Source organism: Lynx canadensis, chromosome X (assembly GCF_007474595.2).
Source record: "Lynx canadensis isolate LIC74 chromosome X, mLynCan4.pri.v2, whole genome shotgun sequence".
In the NCBI taxonomy this organism is placed as follows: Eukaryota; Metazoa; Chordata; class Mammalia; order Carnivora; family Felidae; genus Lynx; species Lynx canadensis.
The window spans coordinates 40,176,488-40,196,061 of record NC_044321.2 but is presented as its reverse complement, the minus strand read 5'-3'; the positions used below and the strand labels follow the sequence as shown (position 1 = coordinate 40,196,061).

General features: G+C 47.7%; 1 protein-coding gene across 2 annotated transcripts in view; it reads left to right on the top strand.

Moving 5' to 3' along the window:
• Positions 1–19,574, top strand: part of SLC9A7 (solute carrier family 9 member A7) — a 133,674-nt gene that overhangs the window by 91,993 nt on the left and 22,107 nt on the right. Inside the window, exons 13-14 of one of the 2 annotated variants that reach the window (XM_030305045.1) lie at positions 10,935–10,994; positions 15,305–15,368. In XM_030305045.1, the coding sequence (XP_030160905.1) occupies positions 10,935–10,994; positions 15,305–15,368 (124 nt within the window). The remainder of the gene's footprint in view (positions 1–10,934; positions 10,995–15,304; positions 15,369–19,574) is intronic. The other variant, XM_030305046.1, reaches the window with a different exon arrangement.

Below are 19,574 nucleotides of genomic sequence, written 5' to 3'. Positions count from 1 at the left end.
GGGGGAGACAGCTCAGTGCATGGAAGGTTTTTACGTTTGTTGTTGTTGTTGTTGTTGTGGGTTTGCGGGAGGGCTTAAAAATAAAAAGCAATAACTGAAAAGTCAGAGTATTGAGTTTTCCATGAGAAAAAGGGTTGCCGTGTAAAATGTTTGTGAGTACAGACGCACGGGGCATTAGAAACACCTGGACCTTGCTGGAACAGCGACAGGGCCAGAATTCAAAAGCCTCAAAGCTGCTGGCAGAGTCTGGCATTTGACGTTCCTCTGAAATCAAACCTGCGGCCTTCAAAAGAAGCTCATCCGCTTCAGATGATAACAAGAAATAAAAAGAGGCAATTAGGGTTTTGTTTTTCAGAGGAAACCGTGTCTCCTCTCGCTTGAGTGCACAAAAGAGGTGTGGCATTTCCTGCGTAACCCTTATTTGTTGCAGCCTCATGGATGTCCCCTGCCTGTGGTTTGGCAGCTGTGTCGGGAGAGAGAGCAACTGACCTAAATTTGATTTTGTTTCAAAGAGGGTTTGGATTCCAGAGTGTGCTTCTGCGCCCCCAGCTCCTTAGGGGACAGAGGAGCCTGGAGCAGGGGTCAAGAGCCCCAGAGCCTAACCCCGGCTCTGGTTCAAGGCAAGCCCTTCACGTCTTTGGGCCTCGGTTCTCCTGGACGTGAAGTTCTGCCTCCCCAGAGGGGCTCCCACCGCGCCCCTCAGTTTTGGGTCTGCAGAGGTTGAGTGCTTAGGTGTGAAGGATCCTCCGAAAAGCCACAAGGTGGCACTGTTTCTTCCTTTCTCTCCTGGCCTTTCATCCCTACTCCCTTCTCTGGAACACAGAGCGCACTGGCCTAACGGTGTCCAGCATACCTACCTTTGGAGGAGAGAGGACCTACAAAGATCTCGTAGTCATCCTTAGGGTGAGGAGGACACGTGGAACTTGGGAGAAAGCTGGAATTTGAGAGAACAGTCTCCCCCACCATCAGGGACTTTTGTATCGATGGCGGGCAGGGGTTCCTGGGCTTGGCGCCTGCCAGCCCCACCATTTCTGGGCTAGCGAGTCTCAGCCTTGCATCCTGGTGGGTCTGCAGAACCTAGCGGGGGGGGGGGGGGTCAGAGACAGTCATATCATAGCTAACACTTGCGATGCTGGCAATAACTTGCTCGGTCACAGAGCTTTCGGTGGATGAGCTGGGACTTGAACCCGGGCAGTCTTGCCACACAGTCCACAGCCTTAACCTTAAGAAGGTCGGCTGTGTTAGGGACTGCCGCCGCGTCGTGAAATGGGGGGTGATGAGAATTTCGATCTCCTAGGCACGAGTCTCTAGGGAAAATAATTCATTGTGGGAATACAAACCTAAAGAAGAAAATGGACAGATTTTTGGCGCTAAGTCTGAGACCTAAGACGGTACCATCTTTGTTCTGTGTAAGAATAAGCGCAAGAGAGGAGGCTTGTCCCCCGCACACACTTGAGGACCTTTGCATTCGGTGACCTCCGAGGTGACGTTCTGCTCCTGTTGGGGCACTCCGTAGGTACCCTGGATGCTCAGAGCCTGAGGAAATCCTGTTTGGTTTTCCTGCTCATTTATAAGTCCCCTTTTCCTCCTGCCACCCTCCCCCACCGCACACAGATACGACTGAATACTTTTCCAGTGAGAGTAGAGAGGTGACTTGGGGACATTTTGCAGTTCTGGTAACCCTTTTCTAAATCGGGCCATCAAAACTGCCCTACCCAGAGCTGAGAGTGTGAGCAGCTTTCCATGAGGCACACGAGCTGTACGTGTACAAATATAATCACTGTTGTGTTGTGGAAATACTGATGTAACATATAGATAGCACCCAGAACATAGCACACACTGAGGGGCCCGGAAATGAGTGTGTGTGTGACCGGGTGTACGAGAGATCTAGTTCCCCCGCCTCCTCGCCAACATTTGGTGTTAACCACCATTTGTCATTGTAGTTGTTCTAACAGGTGGGTGGGGATACCTCCCCGTGGCCTTCATGTGCATTCCTCTAATGACCGATGATGTTGAACATCTTTTCATGTGCCCATTTGCCATTCATCTGTCTTCCTCGGTGAAACACCTGTTCACACTTTTCATCTATTTTCTAATCAGATTGTTTGGGTTTTTTTATTGAGTTCTGAGTGTTCTTTATTTATTATAGATACTAGTCTTTTCTCAGAGATGTGGTTTGCAAATATTTTCTCCCAGTCTGTAGCTTGTCTTTTAATCCTTCTAGTAGAGTCATCAAAGAACAGAAGTTTTAGTTTTGAGGGAGTGCAGTTTATCTTTTTTTTTCCCTTTTACACATCGTGCCTTTGGTGTTATATGTAAGGACTCTCCGTCAAGCCCTAGGCCGTGAAGATTTCCTTCTGTGTTATCTTCTTTTTTTAAATGTTTATTTTTGAGAGAGAGCAAGTGCACGAACGGGGGAGGGGCAGAGAGAGAGGGAGACACAGAATCTGAAGCAGGCTCCAGGCTCTGAGCTGTCAGCACAGAGCCCAACACGGGGCTCGAACTCACGGATGGCGAGATCGTGACCTGAGCTGAAGTCGGACGCTCAACCGACTGAGCCACCCAGGCGCCCCTCTTCTATGTTATCTTCTAAAAGTTTCTTAGTTCTATGCTTGACATTTGAGTCTGTGGTCCATTTGGGGTTAATTTTTATATAAGCTGCGAGGCTCAGGTTTAGGTTTTATTATCTTTTTTATTTGCCTATTGGCCATCCGGTTGTTCTGGCACAATGTGTTAAAAAGACAAGTCTTACCCTGTTGGATTAATTTTGCTCCTTTGCCAAAAATCAGTTGGCTCGATGCACGTGGGTTTGTCTGTATTCTGCCCCACTGATGAATGTGGTCACCCCTCCACACTGTCCTGATAACTATAGTTATGTAATAAGCTGTAGCATCAGGTAAAGCGAGCCCTCCCACATTATTCTTTTTCAAAACTCTCGTAGCTGTTCTCGTTGCTTTCCATATATATTTTAGAAGAAGACTGTCCATCTCTAAAAAATAAGAAAAAAACCTGGCTCGAATTTTCACAGGGATTGCGTTAAGCCTATAGTAAGTTTGGGGAGAACTGCCATCTCGTTTTCTGTCTTCCAATTCATGAACACGGCACGTTTCTTCATTTATTCATGGTTTGTGAGATTTGTATCTAAGTACTTCTTCTCTTCTGAGCAATTATAAATGTTACTCTGTCTTCAGTTTCAGGCTCCATGTGTTCATTGCTAGGATATAGAAATACAGTGGGTTTTTGTATGTTGATCTCGTATCCTGTGACCTTGCTGGACTCGTTTGTTAGCTTTGGGAGGCTTTTGTTTGGTTTTGTTTATAAATTCTTTGGGATTTCCTACATAGACCATCACATCATTTGCAAACAGAGACAGTTTTATTTCTTCCTTTGCAATCAGTGTACGTTTTATTTCCCTTTCTTGACTTACTGTTCTGGCTAGGACTTTCAATATGATGTCGAGTAACAGTGACATGAGCTGACATCCTGATCTTGTTTCCAGTCGTAAGGGGAAAATATTCAGTCTTTGACCAATAAGTATAATATTAGCTGTAGGGTTTTTGTAGATGTTCCTCATCAAGTTGAGGGAGTTTCTATCTATTGTTAGATTTTTGAGGTTTTGTTGGTTTTTTTTTTTTTTAATCATGAGCGGATGCTGAAGTTTCTCAAATGCTTTTCCTGTATCTACTGATATAATCATATGATTTTTCTTGTTTAGCCTGTTAATATGGTGGGTTACATCAATTAATTAAAATACTTCCCTAAGACAACCCCCACTTGGTCGTGGTGTATGAGTTTTTAATACACTGCTGAATTCTATTAGCTGTTATTTTGTTAAGGATTTTTGTGGTCTGTGTTCATGAGGGATATTGGTCTGTAGTTTTCTCTTGTTTTGTACTACCTTTGTCTGTTTTTGGTATCAGAGTAATCTGGCCTCACAAAATGAGCTGGGACATGTTCCCTGCTCTTCTGTTTTCTGAAAGAGATTGTGTAGAATTGGTGTTAGTTCTTTTTGGAAGTTTAATGGAATTCTCGTATAAAATCGTCCGGTCTTGGAGACTTCTTTTTCAGGAGCTTTTAAATTGTGAAGGCAATTTCTTTAATACTTATAGGGCTATTTGGGGCGCCTGGGTGGCTCAGTCGGTTAAGCGTCTGACTTCGGCTCAGGTCATGATCTCGCGGTCCGTGAGTTCGAGCCCGGCGTCGGGCTCTGTGCTGACAGCTCAGAGCCTGGAGCCTGCTTCAGATTCTGCGTCTCCCTCTCTCTGACCCTCCCCCGTTCATGCTCTGTCTCTCTCTGTCTGAAAGATAAATAAACATTTAAAAAAAAATACTTACAGGGCTATTAAGATGATCTGTTTCCTACTGGGTGAATTATGGTAGTTTGTGAAACTGTTGATGTCTGTGAGCTCTACGGTGATATCCCTTGTTTCTCTGCTGATATTGGTAATTTGTATCTTTCTCTTTTTTTCTTTCAGTCTTGCCAGAGGTTTGTCAACTTTGTGGATATTTTCAAAGAGCTAGCTTTTCATTGCCTTGATTTTCTGTATCGTTTTCCGGTTTCTGCCCCTATCTTTATTCTTTCCTTCTTTCTGACCAACTCCACCCAGACAGCGTCATGAAGCAAATTGGTGAAAAATACACATGGCATTAGTTCATTGCATTTTCCTGATGTGTATAAATAGTGATTACGTAAGTGTGGAAACTGACATATGTAGAGATTACACGGAAAGACATTCCCTCACAAATAAACTAATGAGATTGATTGTTTTTCTGGCCTGTGGCTTGTGATGTTACCTGATGGCCATGAATCATTTATGTGAACCAGGTTCTTATTCTAAATTGATTCAGAAACCCCGTGAAGTTCAGTGTGGGGTTTTGACCTCCGTGACCTTGGTAAACTTAATACCTACTTGTTCCTTACTTCTCTAGGCTGCTGACAGAGGCCCTGATGAGGTGTTAAGTGGCTGCTCAACATCAGAAGCCCAGGGTGGGTCTCAGAGTTCCACCATAAATAATTAGGAGTTAGTTGTGATTTGTTTTTAAATTTTTTTAATGCTTATTTATTTTTGAGAGAGAGCGAGAGAGAGTGGAGCAGAGCGGGGGAGGGGCAGAAAGAGAGAGGGGGAGACAGAGACTCCGAAGCAGGCTCCGGGATCTGAGCTGTCAGCACAGAGCCCAACACGGGGCTCGAACCCACGAACCGCCAGATCATGAGCTGAGCTGAAGTCGGATGCTCAACCGACTGAGCCACCCAAGGGCCCCTTGGGAGTTAGTTGTGATTTTTAACCATGGCTAAATTCTCATCTGTCCATAACATAAAAACGAATACAACACAAACCCACAGGCAGGTCGCTGCTTTCCAGAAATCCAGCTTACCTTTCTAAATTGGTAGGTTGTGATTGATATTTTAAAACATAATAGCAAAAATGCTCCAATGGTTTTCCGTTAATGCACAGACTGCATATTTTTCTTAGTCTCTTGAGCAGGTGTTGTTATTCACAAAGGACATAATTTTGGCAATTAAAAAAAAAAAAGTGACCACACGATTGCTTCAGCAGAGGAGTCTCGTATGTGCCCAGAGCACATTTTGGCGGCATGGTGGCTGTTCTCTTTGGAGCCCCCGCTTCAAGTGACACAGTCCAACGAGCAGTTGCCCTTCACAGCCCAGTGTGCAGGAACGCAAACACTCAAGGACAAGTAAGGGTAATCCTGTGAGACAGAGAATTTACGATAAAGCTCTTTGCGAGATAACTTGAAGAACAAAGGCAGAGAAAAGCCCTGAGCTCTTTATGTAATAGCATTTGTAACTGGATTATTTTAAGAGAGTTTAAGGACGCCAGCATGTAATCAAAGGGCAGATTCTGTGAGGTGAGGGAATTGGGCTCCTGGGTCTAAGAGCCTCTGTGTCGCAGCCTTGATTCCACCATTTTTTTCTTTTCTTTTCTTTTCTTTTCTTTTCTTTTCTTTTCTTTTCTTTTCTTTTCTTTTCCTTTTTCTTTTTCTTTTTTTTTCTCTTTTTAGATTATTTTATAGCATGTAGTAAATTAGCATTTACGTTCATTTTCAGCTTTGTCTTCTGGCTTTTTGTTTTTCAATATATGAAATTTATTGTCAAATTGATTTCCATACAACACCCAGTGCTCATCCCAAAAGGTGCCTTCCTCAACACCCATCACCCACCCTCCCCTCCCTCCCACCCCCCATCAACCCTCAGTTTGTTCTCCGTTTTTTTTTTTGTTTTTTTTTTTTTTAATTTTTGTTTTCAACGTTTATTTATTTTTTGGGACAGAGAGAGACAGAGCATGAACGGGGGAGGGGCAGAGAGAGAGGGAGACACAGAATCGGAAACAGGCTCCAGGCTCTGAGCCATCAGCCCAGAGCCTGACGCGGGGCTCGAACTCACGGACCGCGAGATCGTGACCTGGCTGAAGTCGGACGCTTAACCGACTGCGCCACCCAGGCGCCCCTGTTCTCCGTTTTTAAGAGTCTCTTATGCTTTGGCTCTCTCCCACTCTAACCTCTTTTTTTTTTTTTCCTTCCCCTCCCCCATGGGTTTCTGTTAAGCTTCTCAGGATCCACGTAAGAGTGAAAACATATGGTGTCTGTCTTTCTCTGTATGGCTTATTTCACTTAGCACCACACTCTCCAGTTCCATGCACATTGCTACAAAGGGCCATATTTCATTCTTTCTCATTGCCACGTAGTACTCCATTGTGTATATAAACCACAATTTCTTTATCCATTCATCAGTTGATGGACATTTAGGCTCTTTCCATAATTTGGCTAATGTTGAAAGTGCTACTATAAACATTGGGGTACAAGTGCCCCTATGCATCAGTACTCCTGTATCCCTTGGGTAAATTCCTAGCAGTGCTACTGCTGGGTCATAGGGTAGGTCTATTTTTAATTTTTTGAGGAACCTCCACACTGTTTTCCAGAGTGGCTGCACCAATTTGCATTCCCACCAACAGTGCAAGAGGATTCCTGTTTCTCCACATCCTCGCCAGCATGTATAGTCTCCTGATTTGTTCCATGTGCACTCGAGAAGAAAGTATATTCTGTTGCTTTGGGATGCAGAGTTCTAAATATATCTGTCAAGTCCATCTGATCCAGTGTATCATTCAGGGCCCTTGTTTCTTTATTGATCCTGTGTCTAGATGATCTATCCATTGTTGTTAGTGGAGTGTTAAAGTCCCCTGCAGTTACCACATTCTTATCAATAAGGTTGCTTATGTTTATGAGTAATTGTTTTATATATTTGTGGGCTCCCGTATTCGGCGCATAGACATTTATAATTGTTAGCTCTTCCTGATGGATAGACCCTGTGATTATTATATAATGCCCTTCTTCATCTCTTGTTACAACCTTTAATTGAAAGTCTAGTTTGTCTGATATAAGTATGGCTACTCCAGCTTTCTTTTGACTTCCAGTAGCATGATATAAATAGTTCTCCATCCCCTCACTCTCAATATGAAGGTGTCCTTAGGTCTAAAATGAGTCTCTTGTAGACAGCAAATAGATGGGTCTTGTTCTTGTTTTTTTATCCATTCTGATACCCTATGTCTTTTGGCTGGCGCATTTAGTCCATTCACATTCAGTGTTATTATAGAAACATATGGGTTTAGAGTCATTGTGATGTCTGTATGTTTTATGCTTGTAGTGATGTCTCTGGTACTTTGTCTCACAGGGTCCCCCTTAGGATCTCTTGTAGGGCTGGTTTAGTGGTGACAAATTCCTTCAGTTTTTGTTTGTTTGGGAAGACCTTTATCTCTCCTTCTATTCTAAATGACAGACTTGCTGGATAAAGGATTCTCGGCTGCATATTTTTCCTGTTCATCACATTGAAGATCTCCTGCCATTCCTTTCTGGCCTGCCAAGGTTCAGAAGAGAGATCGGTCACGAGTCTTATAGGTCTCCCTTTATATGTTAGAGCACGTTTATCCCTCGCTGCTTTCAGAATTTTCTCTTTATCCTTGTAGTTTGCCAGTTTCACTATGATATGTCGTGCAGAAGATCGATTCAAGTTACGTCTGAAGGGAGTTCTCTGTGCCTCTTGGATTTCAATGCCTTTTTCCTCCCCCAGATCTGGGAATTTCTCAGCTATGATGTCTTCAAGTACACCTTCAGCACCTTTCCCTCTCTCTTCCTCCTCTGGAATACCAATTATGCGCAGATTATTTGTCTTTAGTGCATCACTTAGTTCTCTAATTTTCCCCTCATTCTCCTGGATTTTTTTTATGTCTCTTTTTCTCAGCTTCTTCTTTTTCCATAATTTTATCTTCTAGTTCACCTATTCTCTCCTCTGCCTCTTCAATCCGAGCCGTGGTTGTCTCCATTTTATTTTGCAGCTCATTGATGGCATTTTTTAGCTCCTCCTGGCTGTTCCTTAGTTCCTTGATGTCTGTAACAATAGATTTTCTGCTGTCCTCTATACTGTTTTCAAGCCCAGTGATTAATTTTATGACTATTATTCTAAATTCACTTTCTGTTATATTGTTTAAATCCTTTTTGATAAGTTCGTTAGCTGTTGTTATTTCCTGGAGATTCTTTCGAGGGGAATTCTTCCATTTGGTCATTTTGGATAGTTCCTGGAGTGGTGCGGACCTGCAGGGCACTTCCCCTGTGCTGTCTTGAATAACTTGCATTGGTGGGCGGGGCCACAGTCATACCCGATGTCTGCCCCCAGCCCACCGCTGGGGCCACAGTCAGACTGGAGTGTGCCTTCTCTTCCCCTCTCCTAGGGGCGGGATTCACTGTGGGGTGCCGTGGCCCGTCTGGGCTACTTGCACGCTGCCAGGCTTGTGGTGCTGGGGATGTGGCGTATTAGCTGGGGTGGATCGGCAAGGTGCACGGGGGCGGAGGGGCAGGCTCAGCTCGCTTTTCCTTCGCAGATCCGCTTAGGGAGGGGCCCTGCGGCACCGGGAGGGAGTCAGACCCACCGGAGGGATGGATCCGCAGAAGCACAGCGTTGGGTGTTTGCGCGGTGCCAGCAAGTTCCCTGGCAGGAGCCGGTTCCCTTCGGGATTTTGGCTGGGGGATGGGCGAGGGAGATGGCGCTGGCGAGTGCCTTTGTTCCCCGCCAAGCTGAGCTGTGTCGTCCGGGGCTCAACAACTCTCCCTCCCGTTGTCGTCCAGCCTTCCCGCCCTCCGAGCAGAGCTATTAGCTTATAACCTTCTAGATGTCAAGTCCCACTTGCTGTCAGAACACACTCCATCCGGCCCCTCCGCCTTTGCCAGCCATACTCGGGGGCTCTGGCCGGTGGGACACCCCTCCGCACCGGCTCCCTCCCGCCAGTCCGTGTAGCGCGCACCGCCTCGCCGCCCTTCCTACCCTCTTCCGTGGGCCTCTCGTCTGCTCTTGGCTCCGGAGACTCCGTTCTGCTAGTCTTCTGGCGGTTTTCTGGGTTATTTAGGCAGATGTGGGTGGAATCTAAGTGATCAGCAGGACACGCGGTGAGCCCAGCGTCCTCCTATGCCGCCATCGCGATTCCACCATTTTTCTACCTTTGTGACCTTGGGCAACTTATTGAGGCTCGTCAACTCACTGTCCCTCACCGGTTTCGATGGGGACACTAGCGTGAGGCCAAAATGTGACGACAAATAAATGTGATAAAGAATTTGCTCATTAAACGTACCGTCTGGCACAGGGTAAGCATTTGCTGTATTTTAGCTCTTCTATCACCATTAGTACCGCTACGCTTGCTGTTGTTCTGGTCATTAGTGACTCTTACACTGGTGGAGTCCGGCTCGCTTTTCTGGAATTTGTTACGCTTTTTCAGTGCTCCCGTAAAATACAGAGTCTGGTTTAAGTCACGTTCTGAACGTGTGACTAGTTAAAAGTAGCACCTGAAGAAGCATCACATTCTCACTCATATATTTCAGGGGATGTTAGTAGCATGAGAGTTTGGGCATTGTCTTTGCCCTTCTGGTTTTCATTATTGCCCCCCCACACCCCCCACAGGAAGTCCTTCAAAAATGTCTTTTTCCCAAAGACCTCTTCCAGTGAAAATTTAATACCACAGATCTGCTATATACCTGTTTCTGTGCTATCACGCTTCAGAGGGCTAGAAACCACTGTAATATCTAAAGGGTTTTTTTTTTGTCTCCTAAGAACCAATTTTCACACCCGTGGGGGCAATAGCACCCCTAATTGGTATTGCACATGATTTAGCGCAGTGGTTCTCCACCAAGGGCAGGTTGCCTCCCAGGGGACATTTGTCAATGTCTGGAGATATTTTTGGTTGCCTCAAGGGGGCAGGGGGGATGCTACTGATATCTCGTAGGCAGAGGCCAGGGCCCAGAATGTCAACAGCGCCAAGATGGTGAAACGCTGCTCCTAGAGCACGATGGCAAAGTTCAAATGAACCCTGAATAACCCAGAAATTGTTAAGGAAGGTGCAGATGGGCCGTGCCAGCTCTAAGGCGCAAGACAAAGAGAATAGCAGCAGTTGGGCTCCTGACCTTCAGGTCAAACCTGTGGACAACATGGTTTACTTTTTGCTGTTTCTGTCCAACATGTGTCAAAATATGTGTAAACACTTCAAGTGTGTGTTTAGTGACAACTTTGTCTCCCGGTTTTCCTACGGATGGATCTTGCTTTATGAAACAGATGAATTCCTGAAAAGTAGGAACTCATCACCTGCGCGTTGCACTTAGTCCTCTGATGTCCTTCCGTTATATCTTGAGAGGCTCGTCTTCCTTCCGAGTCGATCCTCATTTGAGCTAGCTCCTACCATTGTTGCTTTGAATCTAAGTTTGGTGGCCCCTCGGCCTCTCCAGGTTTAAGCCAATGGGGACAGCTGAAGAGAGGGTCTAGATTTATATTCAAGGTGAGCCAGCCTGTTCTCTGATGGGCGTGGTCCCGGGCCCGTGTCCGTAGCTCCTGGCTCCCCCGTGTCCCTGTCACACTCACACTCCCTTTTTCTGCTGCCCAGAGTTGGCGTCGAGGAGCCCTCCGAAGAGGACCAGAACGAACGCCGCTCACAGTACTTCAGGTGACACAAGGGCGTCCTCAGAAACCAATTAACCGGGCCTGGCTTCTCTCCTCCTCCTAACCTGAGATGTTTCTCTCCATGCTGTTTTGTCTCTTTCTTCCTCCCTGTGTGTGCCACCCCCCTGCCCCTTCCAGCAAAAGGGCAAGAGGTCGGGTCACGTCTAACCCTTTTTCCCGCCCTTTCTCTGGGTTGATTGATGTGTTGGTGTTCCTGAGATTCTGTCCCCTTGCCCTGCATATTGGACAACGTGTGTCAACACCAAGGCCGGAGATGGCAAGTGTCTCTCCCTTCTTTTACCACTGAGCTTAGCATTGAGAGCAGTCCATTTTCAGAGCCGCAGATCTTTTCCCACAAAGTCTTGTTTCTGGTCTAGTAGACAAGGCTTTTAACTCCTAAAGACAGAATTGTTTTTTAATGGTTATTTATTTTTGAGACAGAGAGACAGACAGAGTGCCAATGGGGGAGGCGCAGAGAGAGAGAGAGTAGGGGAGACACAGAATCAGAAGCAGGCTCCGGGCTCCGAGCTGTCAGCACAGAGCCCAACCCGGGGCTCGAACTCAGGAGATCATGACCTGAGCCGAAGTCCGACACTTAAGTGACTGAGCCACCCAGGCGCCCCAAGAGAACTAGCATTTGATATTTCCGCCGTGACTGGAGAATCAGTCTTAATCAAGCACCAACACTCTCTTAGACTTTTAAGTCTGTATTTGTGTACTTGTACCTTATGGTGAATGAGAAGATACAAAAAGAGTTGTTTTTTATTTTATTTTATTTTATTTATTTATTTCTCACTATATGAAATTTATTGTCAAATTGGTTTCCATACAACACCCAGTGCTCATCCCAAAAGGTCTTTATCTTCTGGTTTAAAAAAAGAGTTGTTTTTTAAACCAGAAGATAAAGACTCTTTTAATGCGGTTTGTTTCTCAGTGTTCATCCAAGTTTACGATTGGATTAGGCTTAAGAGTGGCAACGTGAGCAAGCAGAGCAAAGACTTGAATGTTTCTTTTTTCCTTCCTGATCTGATTCTCAATGCTGGTAGATAAACCAGCGCAGAATAGGCTTGAACTCTGTTCTCGCCACTGTGAAAGTACGTCACTGAGGGCAGCAGAGAGAATAGCGATGCCTGTCATCAGGCATGTTCATCACGATATCACTAGGCTCCAGATATACTGTAATGATGTGCATATAATTAAAGGAAGCTGTTAAATTCCCTGGGTTCACATTTTTCTCTACTGTTTAAAATACACATGCATGCGCAAACACACACACACACACACACACACACACACACACACGTTAACTTTTGGAGACCTGACTCTAGGTACCAGTTAAGTTGCAGAGGAAACCCTTTCTTTTGAAATATCCCACCTTCAGGAAGGAAGGTCCTTTGGGCAAAGTACAAGTTATTACCCTTGGGACGTTCGAGAATCCCGACTATGATCTGGTGTTCAGGGTTTTGCATGAAGGTATGTGTCTCATGGTCCTCCAATTATTTAGGACCTCAGCCATTCAAATTTTTGAAAAGTTATCGATTAAAGTGGAACACTTCTAAAATTCCTGGCATTTCACGGCATTTTATACAGCAGCTGATCCCAAGGTACTTAGACCAGAAGGGAAATTATTCACCTTCTTTCTGTATTTATTCATTCCAGAATGAGCATACTCGTTTGCTTGCTTTGTTTTCTCTTTTGGTGTGAAACTGAGTGAAATTTCAACTGCTCAGCGGCCGGCCCCATGTGGCCCGTGGCTAGCACATTGGACAGCGCAGATCTAGACCACTACCATCGTTGGAGAAAGTTCTGCTGGACAGCGTGGATCTGGAATCATTCCCAGGTTCCCCCAAACAAAATGTTGAACATTACGGGTTTGAGATGAGGTTAAGGTGGCCCTGCTTTTGTGAGTTTATCAAGTCCTTTCAACGTGTTGTGCGTTGTTGTTTTGCATTCCGGCCTGGCCGCGGCGGGCCCAGGAGAGAGAGTTCCACTGACATTGCCAGGACTCGAGTGAGAATAGTCACCACCTAGTCTTTCTAAGCAGCTCTTGTTCCACAGAATTTGATTCTTGTGAAACAAGTTGTTTTCCTCTTAATAGAGATTCGTTAAAAGAATAGAGGGGGCTAAATTTCATGTGGCAGCTTTTACTGTATTTGGTTTTGTTTTCGTTATCGTAATACGGGGCATACGTGACCTTTTGTCTTACCCGTCGCCTTCCTATTTCGTCTAGGCCAGCAAAGTCCATTTGTTTCATCTTTGCTGACATAGAAGCCACTTATGAAGGCTCATTACACCTGTTTCGAAATTCACAGTACAGAAAGGAGAGATTATGAGTGGCAGGTCTGGGCCGCCATGTCCTTGGCCATACTGCATTCCATGCCCTTCAGATCCCATAGTCTCATTGCTCCTGCCCCACGGTATGGTTAGGCCTTTTGGCTAGGCCTAGGACAGCTGTGTCACCTGGCATTCTGGCAGGCCGTCTGAGAAATGCCGGGGTAACCGCTGCTCCGCCCCTCTGAGTCTGCATGGGGGAGCTCATCCAAGTGAACTAGCCTGCCATTAAGTGGCTTCGTGCTGCTGCAGAATCCAAAGAGCAAGGCCTCATCCTGGATTCCTAGCCGTTGATCTTACAAATGCTGACAAACTCACCATACAGAGGACTTTTCTCTGCGAACTGTATGTTCATTCGTTCAGGGTCTCCAAAACAGGTGAGGGCTCAACATCAAGAGTGAGGAAGCCCATATGCGACCCCTCCTCTAGCACTCTGATGCATTAGACACATCGGGTACATGGAGGCCCTGGTGTGACGTTTTTAAGGGACAGCCCTGAGGCCCCTGAATTGGACGGATTTCCGGTCAGAAAATCTCTGTGAGATTTGTTGCGCAGAGGTCCCCCGGATAACGTCCGGTGATGACGACAAGCCTCCAAGCGTCAGAACCTCCTGCCTGGAGGCAGCTCCTAGACACAGAGCAAAGTCCATCTAACTCCCTGCAAAGGTCCTCCCAAGCCCCAGGCCCGTAGGGAGGAACTCTTGTGTCAGGTACACTAGGTTTTAGCTAGAAGAGTAGGCACTCAGCAAATATTTGCCAGATGTGTGCATTCATCCTGTGGTTTTCAACTCCGCCTTCCGCGACATCTGGGAGATCTGTCCCCTTTCCCTCCAGAGCGCCCCTTTCCAGGGCTCCACGCCTTGGGTGAGTGCCGGACAGACCTGGAATGAGACAGGGCGGAGGTTGGCTTTGCGAGGAGGTTGTCTTCTATTTCCCTTTTCCATTCGTCTCTTTTCTCAAGACGTGACGTGGCCTCACAGGTGGGAAAGAGGGAGGGAGAGGGAGAAAAGTAAGGTGTGCACACGGGGCTGCAGAGACCCTTGGTTGAGGCCACTTGGTACCTCCCTTTAAGCTCAAGTTACACCTGCCCAAAAAAAAAAAAAACCCAAAAAACAAAAAAAGCCGCGTTCTCAGTTTACAGTTCTTTGCAGCACCCAAGGGAGCGAGGGAAGACAGAGAATGTTCCTGGCCTCTTTGTTTTCTCCCCCATTTCCCCATGCTCTCCGTGTCATGGGCATCACAGCTTTCTGCCTCCGAGTGAGGAAGGTACAGGGCAGCTCAACCCCAGTAGACGCATGGGATTTGCTGTGAGCGGATCTCGCCACTTGGCCTTTTCCGTCTGCCTTCAGTTGTTGATCTCTAATGTGCCGGTTCTCAGGTCGTCTCTGCTGCAGGAGGACGCGGGGGCCACCAGGACAAAACGTTAATGATGTGCACGCTCGGGTATTGAGGCGACGTGTACGGACGGCTGCAACTTTATTTGAATGCCTCTGAAAAATTAGACAGCCGATAGAGACATGGCTAGATATGCGATAAAGAAACTCCAGCAAAATATCAACGGTGGCGTCTAAGTGTTCACTATGAATTCCTCCAGCACTGCCCTGGACATGTGAAACATCCCGTAGCAGATGTTTGGGGAATTCAAAGGTCAGGGCAGAGGGGAGGAAGCAGCAGAAAGGAAAAGGTGGGGGGCAGCGGGATCCCCCCTCGGATAACTCGGACCATCTGGTGCCGTTCCCCAGAGGCCAGGGTAGGGTGTGAGCACACGGGACTTCTTGCCTCTTCTGCCCCCTGGGCTCTGGCATGGTACGTGACCTCTTTCTCACGACTTTTGCATGGCGGCCTTCCTCTTCTTTTAGCTAACTACTCCTTCCGCTTCCGGGAGATGGTCAGCCCTCTTGGCTACTTGCCGCCAGCATGGCCGCCACGGTCCAAGCTAACACTCTCCGTTTTTCTCCTTGTCTTTCTCCCTGGCGGCTTCTAGAGTCGGTGTTGACCCAGATCAAGACCCACCACCCAACAACGACAGCTTTCAAGTCTTACAAGGGGTAAGTCACAAGAGATGCTCCTTCCAGGGGAAGACATTGTTAAAAACAGCTAAAGTTGGGGCGCCTGGGTGGCTCAGTCGGTTGAGCGTCCGGCTCGGCTTGAGCTCGGGTCATGATCTCACGGTTCATGCGTTCTAGCCCTGCGTTGAGCTCTGTGCTGACAGCGCAGAGCCTGCTTGGGATTCTCTCTCTCCCTGTCTCTGCGCCCCTCCCCTGCTCATGTTCTCTCTCCCTCTCTCTCTGCCCTTCCCCTGCTTACACATGCATGTTTGCTCTGTCTCTCAAAATAAGTAAACTTTTTTTAAATAGCTACAATTTGTTGAGCATTTACTACATGCCAGGCATCTTTACATGGATTCCCTCACTGTGAGCATGATAACAACCTCATGAGGTAGGTACCGTTATCCCCATTTTACAGATTAGAAGCTGGAGTTTGAGAGTCTAAGTGAGTCGTCTACAGTTGGAGAATTAGAAAGTCATGAAGGCGGGACTTGACCGTGGAGTCAACGTTCTTAAACAACATATTGAGGGGTAGGCCGGCCAGGAAGAGCATTCAAGCTAAGTCCCTGACTGCCTACTTTCCAGGCATGGGTATTTGAATACACTGGTGGTGGGCTCGCCGTCACTGGGTCAGAGTCTGTCAGTGGTGCCCACACAGGGGAAGGAGAGGGCTGGGGTCTGACTCTCCAGTGCAGGGAATCTGAGGAAGAGAGGAAGGATGTGGCTGATCACAGGCCGTCCTGTTCCTCCAGGGGCTGGAATCCTCTACAACTGAGTTCCCCTCGAGCCCGCTAACGTCAGAGAACAAGACTCATACCCCCCACCTCCTGCCGTAGGGGCTGAAGGTCATAATGGTTAAGGCTTAGGCGGGGTGGTGCCAGAGGAGCCCCGTGGCAGCATCGAGTGTGACCGGCAGGGAAGAGTCGTCCCCGCTGCTGCAGAGAATCTGCTCCGGTTACCGTTGCTGCATATAACCAACCGCACCGGGCATAGGAAAGTGAGCAGCCGATCCTCTGGCTCATGGATTCTCGAGGCCAGGAAGTCGGAAAGGGCAGAATACGAGCTGCTTGCCTTTGCTCCGAGTAGAAAGCTGGGGGCTGGCATCATCCAAAGACTCATTCACTCCTGTATCTGGCACCTGGGCTGGGAGAACCCCAAAGACTAGGGCAGCCGGCCGGAATGCCTGCGCCTGGCTCCGCCATGTGGCCGCGGGGTATCGGACTTCTTACGCGATGGCTAAGGGTTCCGAAAGCCAGCGTCCCAGCAGGCAAGGTGGAAGCTACATGGCCATTCCTGACCCTGGATGTCTCCCGGCGTCACATCTGTGACTTTCTGGCGGTCACAGTGAGCTGCTCGAGCCAGCCCAGATTCAAGGGGGAGGGGAGAGGGACTGTCACCTCTTTATGGGAGGAGCGTCAACAAAGGGGCAGACGTGATTCTGAGCTGCCGCGACACCCTTGTCGTGTGTTCAGGTTCGCCCCTTCCCAAGGCTGGCATTTCCCGGGCAGGCAAGGTTGGGGGAAGAAGGGTTATGACAGGAGCAGACATTTGGTACAAAATGCTATTACTTGGCCTTAGGCATCAGGAAGTCTTTTATTTGGGATGGAATCTCCAGCGCTGAGCGCAGTGCCTGGCAACGAAGGTGGGGGTGGGTGGGGTGTTCTCAGTGGGTATTTGATGGGCAGATGGGGGGACGGCAGGAGTTAACAGTACCGCCGGCAAGGTTCCCGACCCCTCGTGTGTGTTGTGTGTTGTGCGTGAAGCCATGGCGGGCATTTCCCTCTTTTCCAGTCAGCTTGGAATTGCACCGAATCCTAAATCCAGGCTACATATTGAAGATTCCAGGGGACCTTCTAAACAGCTCCATCCTGCACACCAGATTTAGCAAGTGTTGCAAAGTGTTGCGCTGTGCCGGGCCGGGAGGTGCCGCTACGGCTTTTTCGGATCTCCTTCTCAGGGGTGGTCACATCTTGGTGGTGATGCTCCTTCAGGGACACAAAACCACGACCTCTGAAAGACCTGGACATTTTCAGAAGAGATTCTATTAGAACTGGCCATTGTGTTGGGAGCTTGAAGTTTCAATGAGAAATTCTTTGTGAAAAGTTGCCATTGGACTCTAGTTTTGATTGAGGAGTTTGGAAAACAAGCGTTCGGGACTTGTGCACCTAGAAGCTAATTTAGAGTATAACACTTAGGGGTGCCCGGGTGGCTCAGTCGGTTGAGCGTCCGACTTCGGCTCAGGTCATGATCTCACGGTTTGTGAGTTGGAGCCCCGCGTTAGGCTCTGTGCTGACAGCTCAGAGCCTGGAATCTGCTTCGGATTCTGTGACTCCCTCTCTCCCCCCCCCCCGCCTCAAAAATAAATAAATAAACTTTAGTGTATAACCCTTAGGGAGATCTTGAAACTCACTATAAGAAAACGCTGGGTGAAGTGTCTTTATTCCACTTAATGGAAAATAATGGCTCTGGTGGGATATGACTGCCCTATTCCAAAGCCTCCTCTCCAGGACCGCGGCTGGTCAAGATGAATTTTGTGAGAAAAACAGGCCAATTCCGGCTGGATAGCCAGGGTTTGGAGAGATTTCAGCTTGTCAGTTCCAGATGAGTCAAACTTTCCCAGCCCTTTTGCTGCTGCTGCTGTTGTTGTTGTTGTTGTTGTTGTTGTTGTTGTTGTTGTTGTTGTTTTAATTGCCCCTGCCTCTGGATTTAAGCATGTCTGAAAGGAAGCACCTGAAATGGTTTGGTTGGTTTCATGTGGCGGAACCTACTGTTCATCTCAGAAGAAATTCACATGGCAACGCTTGGCTTGTAACGAGACTTAGAAACAAACTGGCTGGTCACTTCTCCATGGAAATGTTTGAGAAAGCTGTGGGTCCCAAGTGCTAAGGGTTCTGGCACTGCATTCAGCCCATGCAGTGACAGCTAAGATAATGCACCCTGCCCCAGGCGGGGTGAGTTTCAGGAGCCTCCCTAGATGGGTCCGGAGGGGTCATCAGTGTTCCCGATGGCTCCCTGGAGGGCCCTTTGGGCCAATTGAGAATGGGCAGGCGCTGGTGACTTCTGCTGAACTCCCAGTGGCACCCGTTGGCCGCCTCTAACCAGGATCTGCTGTCACATCAGCCCCTTGACCTCCCTCCTCCCAAGCCTCTCACACAGTCATGCAGAGGGCCGTCAAAATGAGTTCCACTGGCATTTTCAAAGTCTTTCAAGATTGCTGTCAGACTAGGGGGGGAAAAGGCGAACTTCAAGTTTGGTTTCCCGGGGCACCTTCTTAAAGGTGACTCATGCCCTTGTACCTCAAGGGCCTTATTTCTCTCAGTCCTCCTGGCCTGACCTTCTCGGTCCAGCGAGGCGCTAACAGCAGGGCTGGGAGCACTCAGTGGTCACGAGCAACAGGAAAACAGAGAAATAAATGGGCTCCTCATTTTTGGGTGAAATCCTGGGTTCTTGCAGTTTCCCCTGAAAGGGATCCAGGTCACACGCTCAGTGATGTCATGAAACTGAAATCCTAAATGGGGGAAGTCCAGATGTTTGTTCCCCATTAGCAAAGAAAGGGCAGCTTTCTTCACCGCATGTTCCAAATGATCTTCTGAAAAACAAACAGGAAAGTGACATCTGACGGGAGCGAATTTGTTATGACAGTGCGGTTTTCCTCACTAGATCTAGAAGCCCAGAATGTTAGCTCATGTGAGCGAGGGAAAGGGGCTTCTGGCTAGGACTTTTGGCTTTTCTGTGAGGGAAGCATAAGAATATCGTGGGCAGACTTCGGCTTCACCTCCCTGGCAAGTTTGACTCATTAGAACAAAACAAAACAAAAACCTCAGTTGCTTTGTTTCTCCGGAGGTCTTGGTGACTTTGCAACCAAAACAAAAACAAGCCCAGCTGGAGGCAAGCTGCCTGGGCCTGGGGGTGGCCTCTCACCCCATTCAAGGGGGGAGCTGTTCCTGCCAGACAGAGCTGAGATTGACGTTGGCCGTTGGCCGGACGTGCAGACAAACCATTCACTTCCTTCCCCAAGTTTATAGAAGAGCACTCGTCGATGGGGCCGCTTTGGAGTAGCTAGGAGCACTTTGACTCTGAATTTATCCTGGCTTTCTCATCTCAGCAGGGCAAGATCACAAGCAGGATATTAATGGAATGTGGAGGAAAGGACAGCACCGTGCGGGTGCGCGCACACCCTCGAGCAGAAAATCAGCTGTTATTGAC